This window comes from Sinocyclocheilus anshuiensis, unplaced genomic scaffold (assembly GCF_001515605.1).
Source record: "Sinocyclocheilus anshuiensis isolate Anshui unplaced genomic scaffold, SAMN03320099.WGS_v1.1 scaffold962, whole genome shotgun sequence".
Classification (NCBI taxonomy): Eukaryota; Metazoa; Chordata; class Actinopteri; order Cypriniformes; family Cyprinidae; genus Sinocyclocheilus; species Sinocyclocheilus anshuiensis.
Genome location: NW_015537985.1, coordinates 120955 through 141898, shown reverse-complemented (window position 1 = coordinate 141898; position 20944 = coordinate 120955). Strand labels below are relative to the sequence as shown.

At 36.3% G+C, this 20944-nt stretch overlaps 1 protein-coding gene across 3 annotated transcripts; it reads right to left on the bottom strand.

The window, feature by feature from the left end:
- Positions 1–573: 573 nt before the first annotated feature.
- On the bottom strand, positions 574–18534 carry LOC107674018 (paralemmin-1-like). 3 transcript variants are annotated; one of them, XM_016467894.1, is made up of 7 exons: positions 18150–18534; positions 11152–11197; positions 7732–7812; positions 2773–2894; positions 2632–2689; positions 2488–2509; positions 574–2277 (listed from the first exon to the last, which is right to left on the bottom strand). In XM_016467894.1, the coding sequence occupies exons 2-7, from the start codon at positions 11194–11196 to the stop codon at positions 1871–1873; spliced, it is 735 nt and encodes a 244-aa protein (XP_016323380.1). In that variant the 5' UTR covers position 11197; positions 18150–18534; the 3' UTR covers positions 574–1870. The 3 variants fall into 3 exon arrangements, with proteins under 3 accessions (XP_016323380.1, XP_016323370.1, XP_016323375.1); XM_016467884.1 differs by lacking the exon at positions 18150–18534 and adding an exon at positions 17730–17841; XM_016467889.1 differs by lacking the exon at positions 18150–18534 and adding an exon at positions 17730–17841 and having other exon boundaries at positions 574–2274.
- Positions 18535–20944: the final 2410 nt, after the last annotated feature.

Sequence of the window (20944 nt, the reverse complement as noted above, 5' to 3'; positions counted from 1 at the left end):
ACCCAGTAAGCCAGTAGCCTATACCACAATTGGTCCCACTCATCACAGGGCCCAAGACAACGTTCCGGTTGTTCCCCCCTGACACCAGTTCTGAATATAACATGACAGTAGTAGAGAGTAGCATCACTTTAGCCTACAAACTTCTGCTTAAAGGTAGCCAAATTAGATTTCAGCCTGCAGATGGCAACCTTCATAGACTAGAAAGTTTTTTGAGGCTCACATGGGTCCCTTTCAAATGTGTTTTTTTGACAGGATATCTGTCTGTTGACTACTCTGCAATCATGAATCAAATTTGATATCGATTTTGAAGTTATTACACCTGAAACAATAACAGTAATGGCTAAATTGAACTAAATGAGTTCACAGAAACTCTTTCTCTAGAATAGACAATATCATCATCAAACATACAGAATGCAAAAATTTTGTCACTAGGGAAATGAAAACAATTCATTTTCCAAATGACTGCCATTTGTAACTGTGTCAGACTTTGTTGACTGCAGGTGAGTAAAAATGTAATTACCAAAGAATTACCAATGCATTACTGTAAACAAAAATTTTTTGTTTATTGTCATTGTTCCTGATTTAAACACTTGGGCCATAACAGGCATTGGCCATACCAATAAAGCACCGATAACTCATGACATTATTTGATATCCACAACACATACTGTCTTACACAAAATGAAATAATTCATTAAATTGAAATATCAGAAAGACGGCAAAACTACACTTACAAAGCTGTGATCTCAGAATGAGAAACATGTTTTAGACCCAGACTGTTTATCTTGAACTAACACTAATGAATGATTCATCATTGTGAATGAACTGCCTGAACATTGAAACATGGATATTGGACTTTTGTTTAATTGAGGGCATACCAACTTACAGCAACCCATTTAACACCAAAACCCCTCAATTTCACACATTTCTTTTTTTTTTTTCAAATGATATAAAGATATATTTTGCATACTGTAAGAATGGCTTTTAATAATATGGGCTACGTGTAATATGAGGCATTGCAATGTTACTAAATTTTCAAAAAATAATATTGATTACAGTTATATCTAACAATGTTATCATTCATGTAGAAAAGTGATTTAAAAGGGTTTAAAATGGGTATCTTGTAAAAAGTGATTTACTGTTCAAACAGATATCTGCTGTGGTTATGACTGGGATCTAGGGTAATCACTGCAGCTTATTTTAATAAAAACATGATTACATGTATACTATCATAGCATGAACAGTCATAAATAATTGCATCATATTTACAAACATATTGGCCTACTACGAGGTGTAAAGCAGAATGTATGATTGTGGACAAAGACGACACTCCATGTAACAGTGTTCACAGTGGTCTGAGATGATTTGGCAACAAAAAAAATAAATAAAATAAAATAAAATAAACAAAACAAAAGGCTCAAAATATATATTAAAAGCATAATATTGTAATATCAATATAGCCATGTCTTCTGTTATAAAGTAATATCTTAGAAACACGAATGTATACGGGAGATAAATAGCTATTTCATATATATTGAAATGTTCATCTTATTTTTCTTAAAACAAAATAAGGATGAGGGCCACAAAAATGTTCTTTTAACCATGTTGAGTCTGTTGTGGTCCTCATTTTTCTGTTCTTCAACAAACAAAATACTGGACTTCATAAGATTACATAATGAAAATATATGTATATATAGATATATAAATGTCAAGACAGAAATATAGAAAAATATTAATAGAAAAAAAAAAGGAAATACATACTAGACAACAAAAGTTAATTATAAGTATACGGGGTATACTTATTCATTGTTGTGTTATGGTCGGGGGTCAGTTTTCCATCAGAGTCTAAACTTCAGGGTGAGCGGTCGCCCTCACATGACTGTGCAGCACTTGCAAGGCTGCTTTTCTTTTGAATTACCTTCTTCTTTCGATTCCTCCTTCTTGGCCTCGTCCTGAGATTTGTCAGGACTGGAGGCGCTGCCGTTAGGTGGGGCCTGGTCCTCTTTGGCTCCTTCGTTTCCGCCTTTGCTCTCGCCGTCCTCAATGACCACAAATTCAGCTTTCACTGTCTCCTCTATGCCCAGTGCCTTCTTGGTCTCAGCCTCATCCTCTACATTCTTGTAGCCCATGAACACCATGGTGACGGGATGATCTGCGCTGGCATTCTCAATGGCTACATCAGGGTTGGTGCACTGCAGTTTGGCCTCGATGCCTGTGATCTGCTTCTTGCTATTCTGATCTGCGTTAGGGCTGGGCTGCTGTATGCCATTCTCAACTGCTGGGGACAGAGAAAGAGACTCATTTAACTTGCACTACTGTTTATACCAACGTTGGCTCTTTCACATGACAACAGTGAAATTACACAGAGACCATAACTGCAAACAAACTGATAACAAGTCAATCCTTTTTGTTATATTTATATAGCTTGTGAAAACAGAGATGATGGAGAACTCAAATATTAAAATATACAGCATATTCTCACACTCACCCTTCACTGGGCCATCAGGTGACTAGTAGAGAAGGCATATGACAGAAATTCATTATTATTATTATTGGCATTAAAACCTCCACTAAACTAAACAGACATGCACAATATACTTAAAAATCAGACTGAGCAAAGTTCATAGCTTACATGTTCTCCTTTATTCAAAGGCACGCCACGCTCAAGCTCATCAATCTCCTGTTCTAGTCTGTTAATGAAAAAAGGTAAGTGAACATGAGCAATGTTCTGGGACTAAGGAAGGTATAAAATGACTGAATGACTGGTCTTAACCTGAGGATGGTCTGTTCCAGTAGTTTGGTCTTGGCTTCATCCTCTTGTAGTTGTTTCTGTGCCTCGTCCTCTCCACTGGATGGCGCTCCGTCCAACAGCCATCGCTCTCTCAATGCCTTTGACTGTCAAAACAGGCCATAGGGCTTAGAGATTTCTTTTTAGAGGAGTTCAGTTCAACAGCAGCTAACATCAAAAACATCTTGCAAATACTATACAGTAATATTGTCATTTTATTACAATTTAGAATAATGTTTTTCTATTTAAATATATTTTAAATTGTAATTTATTCATGTGATTACGAAGATGAATTTTCAGCATCATTACTCCAGTCTTCAGTGTCACATGATCCTTCAGAAATCAATCTAATATGCTGCTCATTTTTGTAGAAACCGTGATACATTTTTTTTTCTTACTTTTATTGATGAATAAAAAGTTCAAAAGAACAGCATTTATTTGAAATAGAAATATTTTGTAACATTATAAATGTCTTTACTGTAACTTTTGTTCAATGTAATGCATTCTTGCTGAGTAAAAGTATATAACTGTTATATCATGGTCCGTAATTGCATGATATTGACAAAATTATCTCTTGAAAAATTAGATAATGTCAGTCTGATTCATTGTGCTGACGTAAACAAATCTGCACCATTAAGGTTTATGTAGCACATGACCATTAGCTGTCCATTAGTTTTTCACTTTAGGGCATTCTCCATGGCAGCTAATGCACACTATGCACATTTCTGGAGAGTGAAAGATTTTGACAGGCACCTGCTCAAACAGGGCTTCCTGCCAGAGCTTCTAGTCCATGTTGTTAAGAAACAGACTGAAGAGAATTCTGACATCTGTGTCTGGCAAAGGGATGGAAGATATTTCGGGTGCAAGCATAGGTGGCACTAGAGATGACACTGGACTGCAATTAGCAATGCAAGGCAGCCTGGCATACTGGATAACTTTAGAGTCATTTGGAATTTCAACCCATTGCATCCAGTCACCTGTCATATGATAAAAAACAAAGACCTCCCTACAAAGACAAAAAACTAAGAACGACCGCCTTTTTCACTGAATAGACCCTGAATAGTGCCGATGTCACAATTACGTCACATTATTAGCTGGAGGCAAAACAAAGGAATAACGAGGCGGCCAATACAAACCAGAGTCGGCTACATAAGGAGCTTAAAATGTCATCTTTGAGTGTCAGAATCGATGGAGTAGACGCTCCAATTTGAAATTTTATCACATACCCGCTGCCATTGCCAGACAAAAAAACAACGACAGCTGTGGTTAAATGTAATAAAACAAGTGGACTGGACAGAAACAATCATCAAAAATGTTCGTGTTTGCAGCGCACAATATCAGTTAAGGTTAAATAAACTGTTGTCTTTTATGGATTATGGTTTGGTTACGAATCTAAAGATTTCTCATGCATGCCCACCTAATAAGAAATTGGGGAACAAGTTAACTAACGACCAGAGACTAAACATAAAGGAAACCGTTGGTGTCGTCTCACTTTCTACAATTGTAGAGAGAGGGAACAGTGAAGGCCCATCTTATGTGTCAGGTGTGTGTTCAAGTAGTTGCATTTGCTTACAATTGCCACTGTTAGTACATAGTTACATGCATCTAAAAATTGATATGCCCTCAGTTTCTATTTACTTTATCTGGTAGGTGTGTCAGGCCCCTCCTGTCAGATCGTCCATTCATTGAGTGAGTATGTACGAGTCGACCAATCTGGTTCCTTCCATTAAAGTTAACATTTTCAAATAACAATCGCAGTCCCGGACAGCGAGTGACATTACATATTCAAATAAAATTGTTTGTTATTGTTAAAAAACAAGCAAACAAAACCTGCTAGCTAGCGTTGGTGAAGTAGTCAGGGCTCTGAATCTTTCTGCCTCCACCTAAGCTCCGCCCATAAAAAAACCATCATAACGTTTACTAACTGAAAAGGGGTTAATGACCCATTTAATTCAGAATTGTCACATTATGAGACGAATTTAAAATGTAAACAAAACAGTACAGTAGTAGTGATTAATGGCATAAGCATAAGCAAACTAGTTTAGCACTACAAACTACTGCTGCTGCCATCAGTGCTGTTTCTATTCTAGTGCAGCAGAGACAGAAGAGGCTGTTGAACCTGCAGCAGATAAAAACAAACATCTGCTGAACATCAAACAGTGAACCGAAGACCCAACATAAGACAAAACAGAAGAGAAACATCACAGAGCTCTTGATAACACCTGTTGTTCCACAAAGAGCTGAAAACTTGCTCAAAAAAGGAGGCTGAGCTGTAGGTGATGACATAATTTGAGAATAAATAAATAAAAAATAAAGAAAGAATGAATAAATTAATAAATAAAATGGATTGGGTCACTATAATTTCTAAAATTAAATATGCTTGATTTCAGGTTTGATGTCTTTTTTCCTTCCTTCTTTCATTCTTAAAGTTTTTACTGTATAGACAGTGGTGTCTGAGCTCTGCAAGGCTGACATCTGAAACATTCATTCAGACAGGTCTCAAGAGAAGAAAATGAAAAGAAAGAAAAAACTAAGAGTGGGATGAAAGGAGGAGAGGAAAGGTGAGGTGAAGACCACAAATATAACAAAGCATGAAGAAGAAAGTCAATGGACAAACAAGAGACCTCATCTGCTAGACTATAGTATGGTTAAAAAAAAGAGAGATGAAGACAGCAGAGGCATTCGGTAATAGTAAACCACACAAGCAGCACAGGATCCATCGTTGCATTGTAAATGGGCCAGTCTGAGGATGTTGGAACTTCTTCTCTTCAAGCAGCCCACTGGGAAAAGTCCCAGTGCTCTCTATAGCAAGTCCACTCTTAATAGTTTTATCACCACTATACTCAAGAAATTTCTTTCCTTGCTAAGAAAGTGTGTGTGCAATTAGTATTTTAAAGGGAAAATTAACTAAAATATACTACTGAATGGACAAAAAATCCCATCATTACAAGAAAGAAATTGATTCACAGAATGTCAAAAAGAGTCATTAATGGAAAAAGCACAGTCACATTTTTGTGTGCAGTCTGAAAATGACCAAATGGAAAAACAATCTTCAACATGAGATCTTAAATTTTGCCTTCTTACCTACTCCCTATTCTTATGAAACTGGGTCAGTATCAGACGTAATCCTTCACATACAATTAGCAACAAGTTACTCCATTTTGTATAATATTTTGTGACTTAAGTGTCCACGTTCGAAACAGTCCAAAATGATCCTCTCCTGCTCTCTTTCTCATCTCTCAGCCCCCTCCCTCTGTTTTGGCTTTGTGACCCCAAATTCTGGCATGGTGACAGATATGCTGACATCACCACATGTTCACACCCATCCACATGCACACGCAATGCAATACAATCCCAGCACAGAGGGGAGGACAACGGATCTGAGTCTCGCTCGATAGGAAACTAAGGCCTGCTCCATTGTTCCCTATTGAGCAAAATCCCTTATGCACAAAAAACAATGGCAGGTATAAAACTAACAACCAAAAAATATCACGTTGTGACAGATAACAAAAGGGAAACAATCGCCTTGCCGGATACTTGGGAGATGAGGATAGGCACGCAGGCAAGCTATTTTTGACCATGGATCCTCTGCAGCAGACTTGGGATCGTTAGGATTTGCATAAATTTAACAGTTTTCATATTTTGGCTGAATTATGAAAATAACTGTGGTAATAATGTATGCAGGCATTCAGAGATCATAAAAAAGAATGCCATATATATAGTTCATTAATGAACTGTTTATATAACCTCCTGATTGTTTGGCTGCTGTCAAATAATGCAATTATAATTTATTATTGCACACATTTAAAATATTTATGACCATTAAATATTCATGAGTATGTATGTGAAAAGTTAGATTCTGATCTGTTAAGAAAAGTCCGAAAAGTTACATTTATAAACTTTAAAGCTTCTGTGTTTAATATTATTATTATTTGTTAAAACACTTAAAACACATGATTGTACATGAGCTTTTTAAAACCGAAAATTTGCGAGACGGCCTGACTTTCTATAACAAAGCAGAACTTAAAGGGAGGATACAGATTTTTTCCCTTGTCCCCTCAAACAGGAAACTGCTGCTAAAACTTCCCCCGCTCCTTTCAGCAACTTCTAAATCCCGAAAAATCATTCTCACATTATGAATTTCAACACTAGGGCTTTAAAAAGAAATTTGAAGTGTGGGACCAGACAGACAGTAAATTACATAAGGAAGAGACGCCACAGCACTCTGACTCTTAACCTCTGACAGCCGTCTGAATGATGACAACGGCAAACACCTGCTCAGCTTTTTAAAACATATCCACAACCTATTAGCTGTTATGCTGTGATAACAACCCGAGTAGTCACAAGGAGGATCAAAATCACTGGAGCAAAGTTGGCGTCCAAAAAGGGTGTTTATTTCGAGCAGATGTGCAAAATGTGCAAATAAATATGTTTAAGCTTAAAGTACTTAAAACAGTACCAACTCCCCTCCACAACATTGAGGCTGGAGTTTTACATTCTTACACAGCACCACAATAATCTCGTTCACAAGCTCTTCCATCCACCTCTCCTTTACTACTAGTGACGGCCATCTTAAATACACATTTTTCCACTTCTTACTCATTTGAACATACCATGTTTTTATAAAATAAACTCTTGTCTCACAATATGATTTATACATGAGAATTAGGAACAAGAGTTAAGTAGATAAATAGTTAATGCCATTAAAAAGAGGATGGATGAATCAAAACATATTTGCACAAACATTTCCATAAATTAGCTAAAATGAGCGCTTTCCCTCAAGTTTTCACCTCTTATTGCCACACCCACTCAGCTAGATCAGGAAATACATAGGAGCAAACCCTGCCGTAAATATTACAATAATGAACCAAAAACAATAAAAACACAGTAAAAACAGTGATGGAAGACAACTTTAAGGTCTCTCTATCACATATGTCATGGTACCTTGAGATGCTGGAGTTGTCTGCGGTCATCCTCAAGTTGTCTTCTTTTGTTCTCAATCTCAGCCTCTCTCTTTCTCTTCTCCTGAAAGACAAAATATTAAACTCTGTTAAAAGATACTGAACTTCCCACTTCACAAAATCAAATAACCTCTGTGCAAATCTCAGAAAATCTCAAAACTGATTTAGTTAAAGAAATGGTAAGTAGGGATGGGTACCGAAACCCGGTATTTAATCGGTCCCGGGATATTCATTTCATTAAATATTTATTTTACATTTCAGAATATAAAGCAATGCTAATTCAGCTCTTAATTTGTCATATATATATATATATATATAAATATAAAAACAAAAAGTACCGATAAGAATACCGTTAAAGTACCGAATCGATAAGCAGTATCGGTAAGAGTAGTAATAACGTTAAAACCTTAACGATACCCATCCCTAATGGTAAGAATTCATTATTATTGGATACTATTGACAATCTGTGTTGATTGTCACAAGATAGTATTATAGTTTTATTCATATTTATTCATATTTTTAATTGTTATATTTTCAATTAAATTTTACTTCAAGTTTTAGTAATTTTGTTTTGTTTAATTGATTTCTATTGTGTCTATACAGTTTTTATGAACTTTATTTCAGTTTTAGTTATTTTAGTACATAAAGTTAACCTAAGCGAAAATGAGAAATATTCCCTCAGCAACTAGCTGAAATAAAATTTATATATATACATAATTTTTTTTCAGTTAGTAGTTAGATTCAGTCAGTATTTGACTACATTTATTAAAATATGAACATTATATTTATTACATATTTAATAACAGGTGCGTTGAATTGTTCTGCTCATGCAACAGCTTACAGGAGAGAATTTAATAAAATCTGTATGAACAAATAACTAAAGTCAAGAGCCTTTTCTATTTCCACAGTAGCTGTAAATAACACCTTGGTATGGTAAATAACCATAGTGACAGTGACTGAAGTAAATATCAAAGATGCTGACTTCCATAACCCCGGAAAGTTCCAATCGAAACATTATTCAATAAACAAGTCCAATTGAGGTGTTAGTTCATCAGTAAAATCTTAATTAGGGTTGGGTACCGAACTCGGTACTTTTAAGTGTACCGACCGAATTGCGTCGGTACTACCGAGTACCGATTCACGTTAAATCAATCGGTGCCAAATTTCGGTACCTGAGAACGCATCTGAGCGCATACGCTACAGAGAGAGAAAGAGAGACCCTGTGACGTGATGTCACCCCTGCAACTCGTTCAAACAACACGCAGGGCAAGCCGAAATGTTCTGAAGTGTGGTTACATTTCTAGGGCCATATGGTTTCTGCGAAAACGCAGACGGGATCGCGGAGTCCATTCATAAAAACGTAATTTACTCTATAGTGCGGAATGCCACGGAATTCGTCAATTGTGGATGAATAAATCAAAAGTAGCCACTGCCACTTAATTCGAATCGCGATATGAACTGGTGTCTGTGAATATTAAAATGCAAAAAGACGGTTTAAATATGAATCCTGCATGTTCTGCTTGCCTCTGTATGCATGAATGGCGGAAACGCGGTTTTGTTTACTACACAAACTGAAGCACGCGTGACGCTCGCGGTGATTTCCTGCCTCTGTGTCTCACTATATGACGGCATGAACACAAAAACTTGTACATCTTTAAATATTCCATTTTCTATCAAATTTAAATAAAACAATTAAATTATAAAAATTAATATTACAACCATATTAATCACTTAATTGTAGAAAGAAATAATACAATTATTAGCCTATTAAAAAATGTTTTAAAAGAATATTCACACAATATTTCTTCCATGTATTAATTTCAACAGTAAACTTCAGTTTGTTTGGCAAAAAATAAAAGGATTTAATTTTCATTTGATTTAAAATAAATGTTTAATGCCTTCATTTGATTTTCAAAAAAAATGGGGGGGGGCGGCGGCCCTACAATAGTTTGTAGGGCCCTATTGTTCAAAATGTAGAAATTTAGACTTTTTGACTTATTTTTCCACTGAAATAAATGTTTTTGTAAGTACACAGAGAGTAAAGTACCGAAAAAAGGAAATTCACCGAAATTCAGGTACCGATACCGGTACCGTACCGGTTAAAATGTGAACGGTACCCAACCCTAATCTTAATTAACTAACAGTGGCTTTAAAATATATATTTTTTAACTGAATGTATAATCCAGCATTTGGGTGACGCCCAGGTCACAAAATCTGATAAAAGACGTAAGAAAGTGACTGGATCTAAAACCTTCCAATGACATAAAGCTGTATTTAGCACTTGAACTGGACCGACAGCCATATTCTGCTCCTGTGTGAACATATTAGCCAGAGTTTCATTAAACTGCAACACACAACTCCCAATAAAACTCTTGACCATGTACATTCATCCAGGAAGTCTCCACTTCTCAGAAGACGGATAAACGGGAGCAGTTAAAGGCAACATTATTCTAGTTGTTCACAAAACAATGCTAAGCTCCATCAATAATTAAACACACAGAAGTGCATTAGTGCTGATGGTTGGGCATACATTACCCATTATAGACAGTCACTGACATACTGTAGGAGCATAATGCCTCATAAGACTAACATCACTTAGGCCTTCTGTGCTTCTGATCTGTATCCTGACATCTGTCCTCATTCTGGTTCTGCGTGATTAGTATATAGCAATATAACAACCAAGTTGCGTATTTCTTCAATTAATCATATAAAAAGATTCATTTTATTTTCGGTATGCACTATTGTTCACATGTTTGGGGTTGGTAAGATTTTTTATGTTTTTGAAACAATCTCTTATGCTCGTATGCATTTATGTGATCAAAAATATAATAAAACAGAAATATTGTGAAATATTATAACAATTCAAAATAACCGTTTTCAATTTCAATACATTTTAAAATGTATTCTTGTGATGGCAAAACTGAATTTCAAGATTATTTGATGAATAGGAAGCTCAAACGAACAACACTTGCTTGAAACAGAAATCTTTTATAACATTAAAAATGTCTTTACTAAATAATGCATCCTTGAAGATTAAACAAATTAATTTCTTTCAAAAATAAAATAAATTAATAATAATAATAAAAAAAAAAGAAAAAAAAATGTTTGGACTCCAAATTTTTGAAAGGTATTTGGAAAAAAACATGCTATTCCATGCTTACTACAACCTGGGTTGTGTACTTTTCCCACAGCAGGTCTGTGATTTTTTAAATGCATTTTCCAGATAGAAATATGTCTTTCACTACTGTAAAGTGATGTCTGATGAAGCTCCTCTGTGCACGGCACACAGACCTGACTAATCGATAATGGAATTCATTATTTTTTATTATCAGTTACTTTTGATTAGTTCGTTTTGTAGCATAGTTATATAAATAAATTAGAAATAGTGTAATTATTTACTTACAGCAATGGTCCGAAGTCTCTCTTGCTGTGACAAAGCCTCCGACATCCTGCAAAAAAGCAGTGAAATTACATTTTTGTTTAAACAGCTAATGGAGTAATAAGGATCACTTTTCATTTACCTGAAAATATAACATTCAGTGTATTTTTTTTGCTTAATAATGCATGGCCAGATCCCTGCCTGATCTTTAGACACACAGTTCATTTCATTTTGAAGACCTTGTACGCTGCTATACCTGCAAATCTGAACTAATGTCTGGTACACTTTCACTATGTATTATAGATGGACCCTGTTTTATGTCTCCGCATGCTTTGCTCCAGTAAAATATGAGGCTAACCTGTCAAGAGTGTTTTGCACTGGGAAAACATGTAGATGAGAATCGATAAAAGAAGTGGGCAGCTCTTTTTCACTTCTCAGAAATCAAGCTCCAGATATTTAACCGATATATATTGCAAATCTTTTTCACAGCAGCGGAAAACACCAGTCCAACAGTGATAAAAGGAGAAGTTATGAATGGCATGCAAATTTCAAGACTGTTAACAGTCCTTTGCATTCCTCACTAAATTGATTCCAGAGCTCCAACATAAAGCTCAAAGCCAAAGGAAGACCAACGTTGCTGACTCCAATAGTTCTGTAGGACTTTGATATGGGTATGAATACTGTAAAAGAGAAACCAAAACTCCTCTTTGCATGTATAATATGTCAGAAAAGTCAAGCCAGGGTAATATCAATACAAGCAGTCCAAACAAGACCCTCCATTTGTGATTATTTGTTGGCTACATTGATGAGCATCCTGTGAGGAGGCGTCAAAACATACAATGCATGGATTGAGGAAACTTACAAAAAATATCAAAGGAAAAGGGACACACGGATAAAAAAAGAGGTCAACCATGGAATGGGAACATGGGTAGTGGATAGCCATGATTAACCTGGCACAATGATGTCTTTTGTCAAAGCCTGTTTTACTGCAGGCTTCTGCGCTGGTCCACAGAAAAAGAGCTTTCTCTCCTGGAAATGGCTGCAGGGGAGAGTCATTCAGCTGATTGGTGATCTCAATGGCCCACCCGAGCAAAGCCAGTCACATGTTCACTCCCTCACAGGGAATGTTTGTCGATATGTTATCTCTCTCTGATTTTAGACCTAAAGTATCACTCACAATGGAACTGATCATGCAAGATAAAATCTAAGCAATAGCTTAACTGATTTACTTCTGTACAAAGTATTAACTGTTGACCGATGGAATAACTGTTGAACTCAAATTCACCCCAGACCCACTCCTCGGTGTAAAAACACTCAATGTTGCATTAACACCTGCATTGTAAACCACTAGTGTAGATAGTCACAAATGCAGCACTTGAGATCACGCCGAGGATGATTCATTGAGTAAGCCCACTCATGAAAAGTGAAGCAACATGGACGGTAACAAAAGCGATGAGCAGCAGGGATAACAGTTGACAAAACACGCAATAACCATTTGCTCAAACATATGTGTGTGTGTGTGGAATACAATGTATACAATGAATTTCCATGTTTTTTCCCAGACATTTTTGACTATATATAAAATATTAAATAAAAATACTGTATAATAAAAATAAAGATTGCGCTCACAAAACCAATTTGTAGTGCTGAAAGCGTTGTTTAGTTGGGTTTATTCAACTAATCTGCAATAAATTTCACTAGCTCTAAAACTCTATGCAAATTAGTACAACACTGCATCAGTGGTTTAGGAATGGAGGAATGAGGAGAAACTCTTTGAAAAGTTTCAACACCATGCAGCCATTTCCTTTCGCCACATCTCATTGACAGCATTGGAAAAGCACTTGGGAGTCCAGGAAAAACACAGCACTGGCCAGCTTTATCCAATCTGTGAAGTCTCCAGTGTGGGTGCACTTATCTTACAGCTTGTTTCCCCTCTCTAGTCCACTGCTGGGCAACACACTGAAGCCATGCTGTGACCTTTTCACTGGTTCACTCTCTGGCCAACAAAAGTGTTTAAAATGCCAAAAGTGACAAAGAGCAGCCAATAGATAATCATGGCTAGATTTCTATAGAGAGAATCGAATTTATGAAAAAACATGCCACAACATCAACCAAAGGCTTCTTTTTGTGTATATGGAATAAACTTTGGTGTGACAAAAATGTCAGGTCCTATTTATGCATTGGATCCCAATTACAAAGTACAATTGCTACGTTTACATGCAACCAATGACGTATGACGCACGGAATGAACGGATCTTCCTTTTGAATAAAGTGTTGTATAAATGCGTGTCCTGTCATTATAAAACTCTCCTTTCACTCGGCAACTGTGAAGTGGAGCAGGACAACCTCCCACCAGTCCTTGTTTTGGATTCTCATCCACAGGCAACCCGTTTTGGGCGCAGAGAGGGCCATTTTTACTGCGTGATAAATATGACCAGCACGGCACAGCGGTTTATATGTATATTTATCCATAAATTGATTTTCATATATACTTCACATATTATGATCCATAATATGGATAAATATTAATTCTGCTGTTAAAACAAATAAAGAAACCGTGTAGGAGAGTGGTTATTATGTGCAAACAGTGAGAAACTCTATATTTGTGCAGTGTTCCGATTTGAAGCTTGTGACATATAAACGCACATCAACCCGATCACTTTATTTAGCGTTCATGTAAACACTACATTCAGATTCATCAATTGGAATTAATTCAGTCTGATTGATCCAAAAATTGTGCATGTAAACGTAGCCAATGACAGTTACAACAAAGCAGGCCCATCTTTATGGTGATGTAAACCTTTCCTGAGAGTCTTTTCTTGGTAGATTTTAATGGCTTGTAGGATATATAACTCAATTTTAAGCCCGCTACATTAAGCAATTCATGCCATCTGAAGGGATTCTTGTTACTGCAAACTGCAGATGTTCAATCAGTTAATTTGTAGTGTTTCTGTAGAGAACTTTAAGAAAATAATCCAGACTAATCTTAGAAACTTTCTGGTGGTGGTTGAGAAACAAATTAGTGGACATTTGACACTTACAAAATATGCACGTTCAAGAAATCAAAACGTATCCTGTAAGAGCTAAAAAGGCCGACCCAACTAAGTCATGAACACAAACAGAGTTACATACTAAGTGCTATTTGATTGCAAGGAATGTGGGAGGGAGACTTGAGAAACTTCAACATGAGGATTTTGAGAAGGTCCAGCCTGACTAGTAAAGGACGGTACCAACAGTTTCAAGCACTCCCTTTTTTCTGAGACATGCCATGAGCCAGGGCCCAACCAACCATGGGGAGAAGAAAAGGAAGGGAGGATACTAACTAGGGATGCACCGAAATGAAAATTCTTGGCCGAAGCCGAAACCGAACAAAATTAAACACTGGGCCGAAGTCCGAATACCGAACACGGTTTTTCATGTTTTTTTCCCCATGTATTTTGCCAATTGTTTTTTCACCATTGCATAAATTAAAAAGCCAAAATGTGCTTTTTACTGTTTTGTCTTGCTTTTCAAAGAAAAGAAATAAATTACAAAACAACTATTTAAAAATATTTAACAAAATCAATTACAAAACAACAATTTAAAAATATTTAACACTGAACATTTTTAACATTCTAGCAGACACTATACCAACAAAGCACAATTTAACTTAAAATTAATAAGTTAGTAAAAGAATAATTTTTGGCCATCAGACCCCTTCTTGAATCAGGCATGTATTTTTTTTAATTTTTTTTATTTTCGGCTGAATAATTTCAGTTGCCGAACATTCGGTGCATCCCTAATACTAACCTTCTAAAACTGTTAGACCATGAGTGCATATAGATTTCAAACATATAGAATGTAGGTCACCTTTTTATAGCTGTTACACTTCAATAGTTTATCTTGCTGGAACCTTCTGGTTTTTAGAGATGACTGTCTTACAATTCATAAAATTCAAGTGGATTTTCCACCCTAAGAAAACGTAGTCCATAACCACTTCATCCAAAATATTTAAATGGACATTAGCTGTGGTGAAAAGTCTCCTCTAAATTGGCCATTTGTGGAAAAAAAAGTCATTAAGTGTGCACTTGTGTTTTGTAGCAGTCATAAAGATATTTTCATAAGAACTGGAATGAGCAGGAAGGGCTTGAGTAAATGAGGAGAGTCTGTTACGGGCTATTATCTGCTACAGAGTTCTGATAGAGAAAGGAAGAGATATAGGTGAAAGGTTAAAATATCAGTGACAGTCCAGAGCTGTTCAGTTTTAACTGTGTCAAATCATGGCAGCTGTCAAGAGTCCTTGCTGCTGGATGGCTACACCCATCAAGTGACAGACCCCATGTGACCACATAACTAATTGCATAATACCAGACGTCATATTTAAGCAGCAATGTAAAACATATAAATGCACTCATGCCACTGAGTAATGTATACACTGATGGGGAATTCTTAAATTTAATACTAATTTTAAAAAATCTAAATTAATTAGAATTTATTTACGTAGTAGTATACAGTAAAAGCTTCTCAGCAAGGAACGTGAGCTGGGGACCCTGGCAGATAAGGGTTGCTGTGTTGAAAAAATGGCATAGATATTTTTTGAGTCCTTATTGGAAGCTTGGTCACTGAAACATTTAAAAAAATGTTGGTCTAAAATTTGTGAACAAGTTTTAGTAGCTATTAATAGCATATTCTCACACAGCAGCTTGACAGTTATTAATGACTACGTGCAATTTATGCTGTTTACATTATAAAATGGATACTGTAGCTGCAGTCCTGGCTTATATTGTGGAATACTACAGGCTACAGAAATATAGTGACAGCTGTATGTAAAACACCTGTTCATCACATCACTGCACAGTCAGCATAGTGGATCATCATTGTTGTTGCATACTAAAATGATGGTATGTCACAGGGACTACACTATATCTCATAGGGGAAGCATGGCACTTAGAACAATGTTAATGAATGAATAAAACAATGTTTAATGAATATCTGTGAAATGAAACGGAAGAAGCGACAAATCATTTCGTTCATATTGTGACATACATCCAAGTATAATGGATTAAGGCTGGACTTGGCGATTGAACGCGAGCTTGCAGTGGCGGGGTTTAAGTGGACGAAATGATTGGAGAATTCCTGCATGTCACCAGAGATAAATTTGTTGTTTACCAGTTATGGCATTTAAAATTTTTCATTAAATATTACAAGGTAAAAAAATAAAAAACATTTAATGAAACATGCATCAACGAATTGTTCACAAAATCTGTAACGATTAATTAGAAAACAGAGAGGGTATTCTCAAAATAAACAAAGAAACAAAGGCGTAGTTTTATGACGCCGTGACTGAGTGTGGAATCATGGGAGTTGTCCTCTTCATCCCCACAGCCGATGCAATCCAATGGGACTCGGGCAGAAATCATGTTCATGGATGAGCTAATGATTTATTAATGTCGTGGTATGAAGCAGGGTGAGGCTGAAAGCCGTCGAAGCGAAACGAGGCCACTGAACGAGCGTGACAAACGGCTCGAAAGCAGCGGAACTTTTATTATGCCACAGTCGACCGCTTCTGCTCCTTCCGGTCGTGAGTATGTGGGGAAAAAAGCAGTGCTGTTTTATCATACTAGATACATTTGAAAGTTCTGTTATAATGCTACTCTGTGCGGTCGTCACCAGTCTATTAAAACGCACAACATATTAAAGCATCTTTGGTGTTTCCATGTTTTCTACAAAACAAAACCGAGGAAAATCGAGGGGTTATGACGTCATTGGCAGGCGACACAATGACACTATGGACACGGTCCGTGTCACTAGTTAAAATTGCTTATTTCTTTGGATTTAAACATTCTTCAAAACATTTGGGATAATGTAATTACACACGTCAGCAAAATATATAACACTGTTCTAGTGGTTTTTGGATATTTTAATACAAAACAATCTTACATATTGTGCCTTTAATATTTTTAATTCGTAGTAAGTGTACGTTTTGAGAGATCCTTTATCAATACCTCTCACATCGTATTGCTTAAACAAAAATGTGAAAGACCTTTCAAGTATTATTAACCACAGGCCTTGTTTTAATTATAAATTAAACTATTCTACATACCCATAAGAAATTCCCAAGGGTATCTAATTCTCTTATTCTAAAGCTAAATTAAATTAAGAAATCCTTCCAAAGAGTTGGTTCTTCTTCATGAACTCTTGTCATACCCAATAGGCTATAACATTTGCACAACTCATAATAATGCACTGTAACTTCTAGAGCACCAATCCTAATTTCACAAGAACCTCACTGATTTTTTTTTTCATCAACCTGCTTTGGTGGGTCCAATGACCAGTGCCTCAAATGTTCATAGGAGCGTAAACTTGACTGACAAAGCTTTAGCATTGGATTTGTACCAGGGTTGACATCACCGTCCAATTCCCCCTTCATGTGCGTCTTGTTATTCTCCACACAAAACGACGCATTTCACAACTATTAAAGATTAACTATTTTACTTAATATACAATAAAACGCGTCAGAATCCTGTCAGACGTGAAGCGTATATGATTCCACGCGCGGGGAAATTATTTCACATTTGAACGGTTAAATGGCTGAAATCCAAATGAATACGAAAATATTTTACATCATATGCTGCTAAATCCAGGTCCACACGGCCATATTGGATCATCCCGCCCAGTTTCATCAGTATATTACTAGATGTGGTTCTCCCACACCCGAGCACGTACCACGGGGATGCGCTGCAAAACGCACCAGCGTGTTATTGGGCCATTACAGAAGATACTAATGCTGCAATTTATGTAAACATATGATGAAAGACATAACCTTTAAATCGCTTATTAACCCATCTGTACTCCCTGCGAAAAGGAAAATGTAACTTATCTCGCATTGTTACATTGCAATCGGTTGTTGAAATGTATTCAAGACGATTTAAAGCGCCATCGCAATGCCAAGACTAAAGCATAACAACACAACAGAGATGTCAGGAAACGAAAGACAATAAAACCCGCAGGAAAATAACAATTATTCTGAAATGAATACTTACTCAATGGTCAGACCGTTCCCTTTTGATAGCGAATGTTTCTCTCGCGCCCGTTCAGAAGAAAACAACCCCCCGCTCGGAGGCGTAAACGATATAGGCGATCAATATGACTGGGCTACTACTTTCTAATGATGGGCATTAATTTGGTGACTCTCTCGGGTTGCAAATTCAGCTCTTGGCGGGGACGTGTGGTCTCTGTTTTCCGAGGAGCGGCGCTCAACCCGACGGTGAATGTGTTCTGGCTTCCCTTTGCAGCAGCAGCAGCAGCAGACTCACATGGCTTTAGGATGGAGAGCGCGACTGTTGACTTCACAGCAGCCGAGCCTTTGTTTCCCGCGCGACAGTTACTCCGCGAGCGTGTTAAGGGTAATGTCTGACTTCTCCTCCTAGTGAGAGGAGATGCTTGGATCCGCCTCCCTCCGGACACTTGAGGGGCTGTATAAACGATGTAAACACAAACTCAAAGCACACGACAGATACATTGCAGTTTTACAACCATATTGTAACATTACGTTGTTGTGTTGGGGACTTTTTTTAAATTTCCTGTTATTGTTTGTGTTTACATGTTACCATTAACTGTTCATTAACCAATTCTCATTCCTTTATAAATAAAGTATAATTGTACACCTTTTAAATTGGAAGTTAAGGCTTTCAGTTCAGTAGTAGCCTATTATACAAAAAAAGGAAGTGAATAAAAATATTTGCCATATCAGAAATCACACCCATATTTTTATTGTAGCCTAACTCTTCACTCTTTTCATTTGTTAATATTACATTACTTAACATGAACTAACAATTAAAAATAATTTTAAAGCATTTCTTAATCTTAGTTAATGTTCATTTCAACATTTACTAATATATGTGACCCTGCCCACAAAACCAGCCATAAGGGTCAATTGTTCGAAATTGAGATTTATACATCATATGAAAGCTGAATAAATAAGCTTTCCATTGATGTATGGTTTGTTAGGATAGGACAATATTTGGCCGAGATACAACTATTTGAAGGTCTGGAATCTGAGGGTGCAAAAAAATCAAAATATTGAGAAAATCGCCTTTAAAGTTGTCCAAATGAAGTTTTTAGCAATGCATATTACTAATCATAAATTACGTTGATATATTTACAGTAGGAAATTTACAAAATATCTTCATGGAACACGATCTTTACATAATATCCTAATGATTTTATGCATAAAAGAAAAATCAATCATTTTGACCCATACAATGCATTTTTGGCTATTGTTACAAATATACCCCAGCGACTTAAGACTGGTTTTGTGGTCCAGGGTCACATATTAAAAAGTTGTATCTGTTAATAGCCTATTATTTATTAGACCTGAGCTAACTTAAAAACTAACAATGAACAGTTATATTTTTATTATTAGTTTACTTTAACAAATATGAATAAATACTGTAACAAATATATTTCTCATTGTTAGATAATAACTAATGTTAACAAAACCTTATTATAAAATGTTACCTTTTTTCTTTACATTTTAACAGTAAGTTTATACCAGGTTTTCTGAAGTGGAATAGGCTACAAGATTTGTACCCAGTAGTGGTGACTTAGCAAAGTGTTATTCTGGGTCAGTCACAGTTTAAAGCGAACATATCATGAGTAATCAGTGACAACACAGATACTGTTAGTTCTGAACACGCGAAGAAATAATGATAAGAATAAAAGTTTAACAAACCTTGTACTGTTCCTGGCTGTGAGTAGCTCCTGCTGGTCTCTGCTTTTAGGTATCCTTCTGGAGTTCAATAAAGGAACAACCAGATAAAAATTCCAAATCATTTCGGACCAGCATTAACTGTTTCAGTATAACTATTTTAAACCCCAAAACAATCCTGCAATATGCAGGTAAAGTGCATTCATCAGTACATGTGAAGAGAATGTTTACACAGGAATTTTAAACAAGATATCAGTTTGGTTATCTTGTTCCCTTTAGCCCCTGCTGGTATTTGCTGGAACAACATGGTGATAAAAAAGCATTTTTCTCCACTGACACCCATTCAAAAGCTTGTGCTCTAAATAAGTACATTTCAATGTGATTACTTAGCAGCTGCCACAGAGATAAACTGAAATGCTAAGGGTAGATTATCTAGATATTATAGACATCTTTGAGCAGACCTGAACCCAAAATGACTGCATGCACAGAGAGCATTTCTGTAGGGTTCTGATTAGCTAAAATTGTGTGGATTTCCAAAAAAACAGAAATCTCCAAATCTGTTGGTCAAGAAGATTGTGTTCAAATAACGTATTTTTTTATTTTATTTTGAAATTGCTAATTTGACAACAATGTAAAATAAAATGTACTTTGTTAGTTTTTCAGGCATGCTATTGCGTATTTGCATTCCAGAGTAAACAAAAACTGATTGGCTCTTTTAGCTGGGAACTGATTCAGAGTCACTGATTTATGTTTCTGCTGGTGGTTCCATAACAGGGGTTTTCAGAGTTTATGTTTTAGTTCTTTTGATTCCCCTCTTCAGTGTTGCTGTTGTCACTAAATTCATTACTTGACATGACTTGAAGATGTAGCAGCACTGCTACTAATGAAAGAGATGCTGGTGTTAACTGAAGTTGTTGTTTTAATTATAAACCTATCAATTGGAAACAAAATGCAAAGCCGAATTCTAATAATGAGGCACTGTGTGTATTACATCCTGATGTGAGATCCACTAATCAGAGAGCTTCCCAATTGATTTTTTGATTGGTTAAAATGAATGGGAAATATCTTGTGCTCTTCAGTGGTTGCTCGGCCATTGACATCTATGTTGGGACTGCAGTAGCCATATTT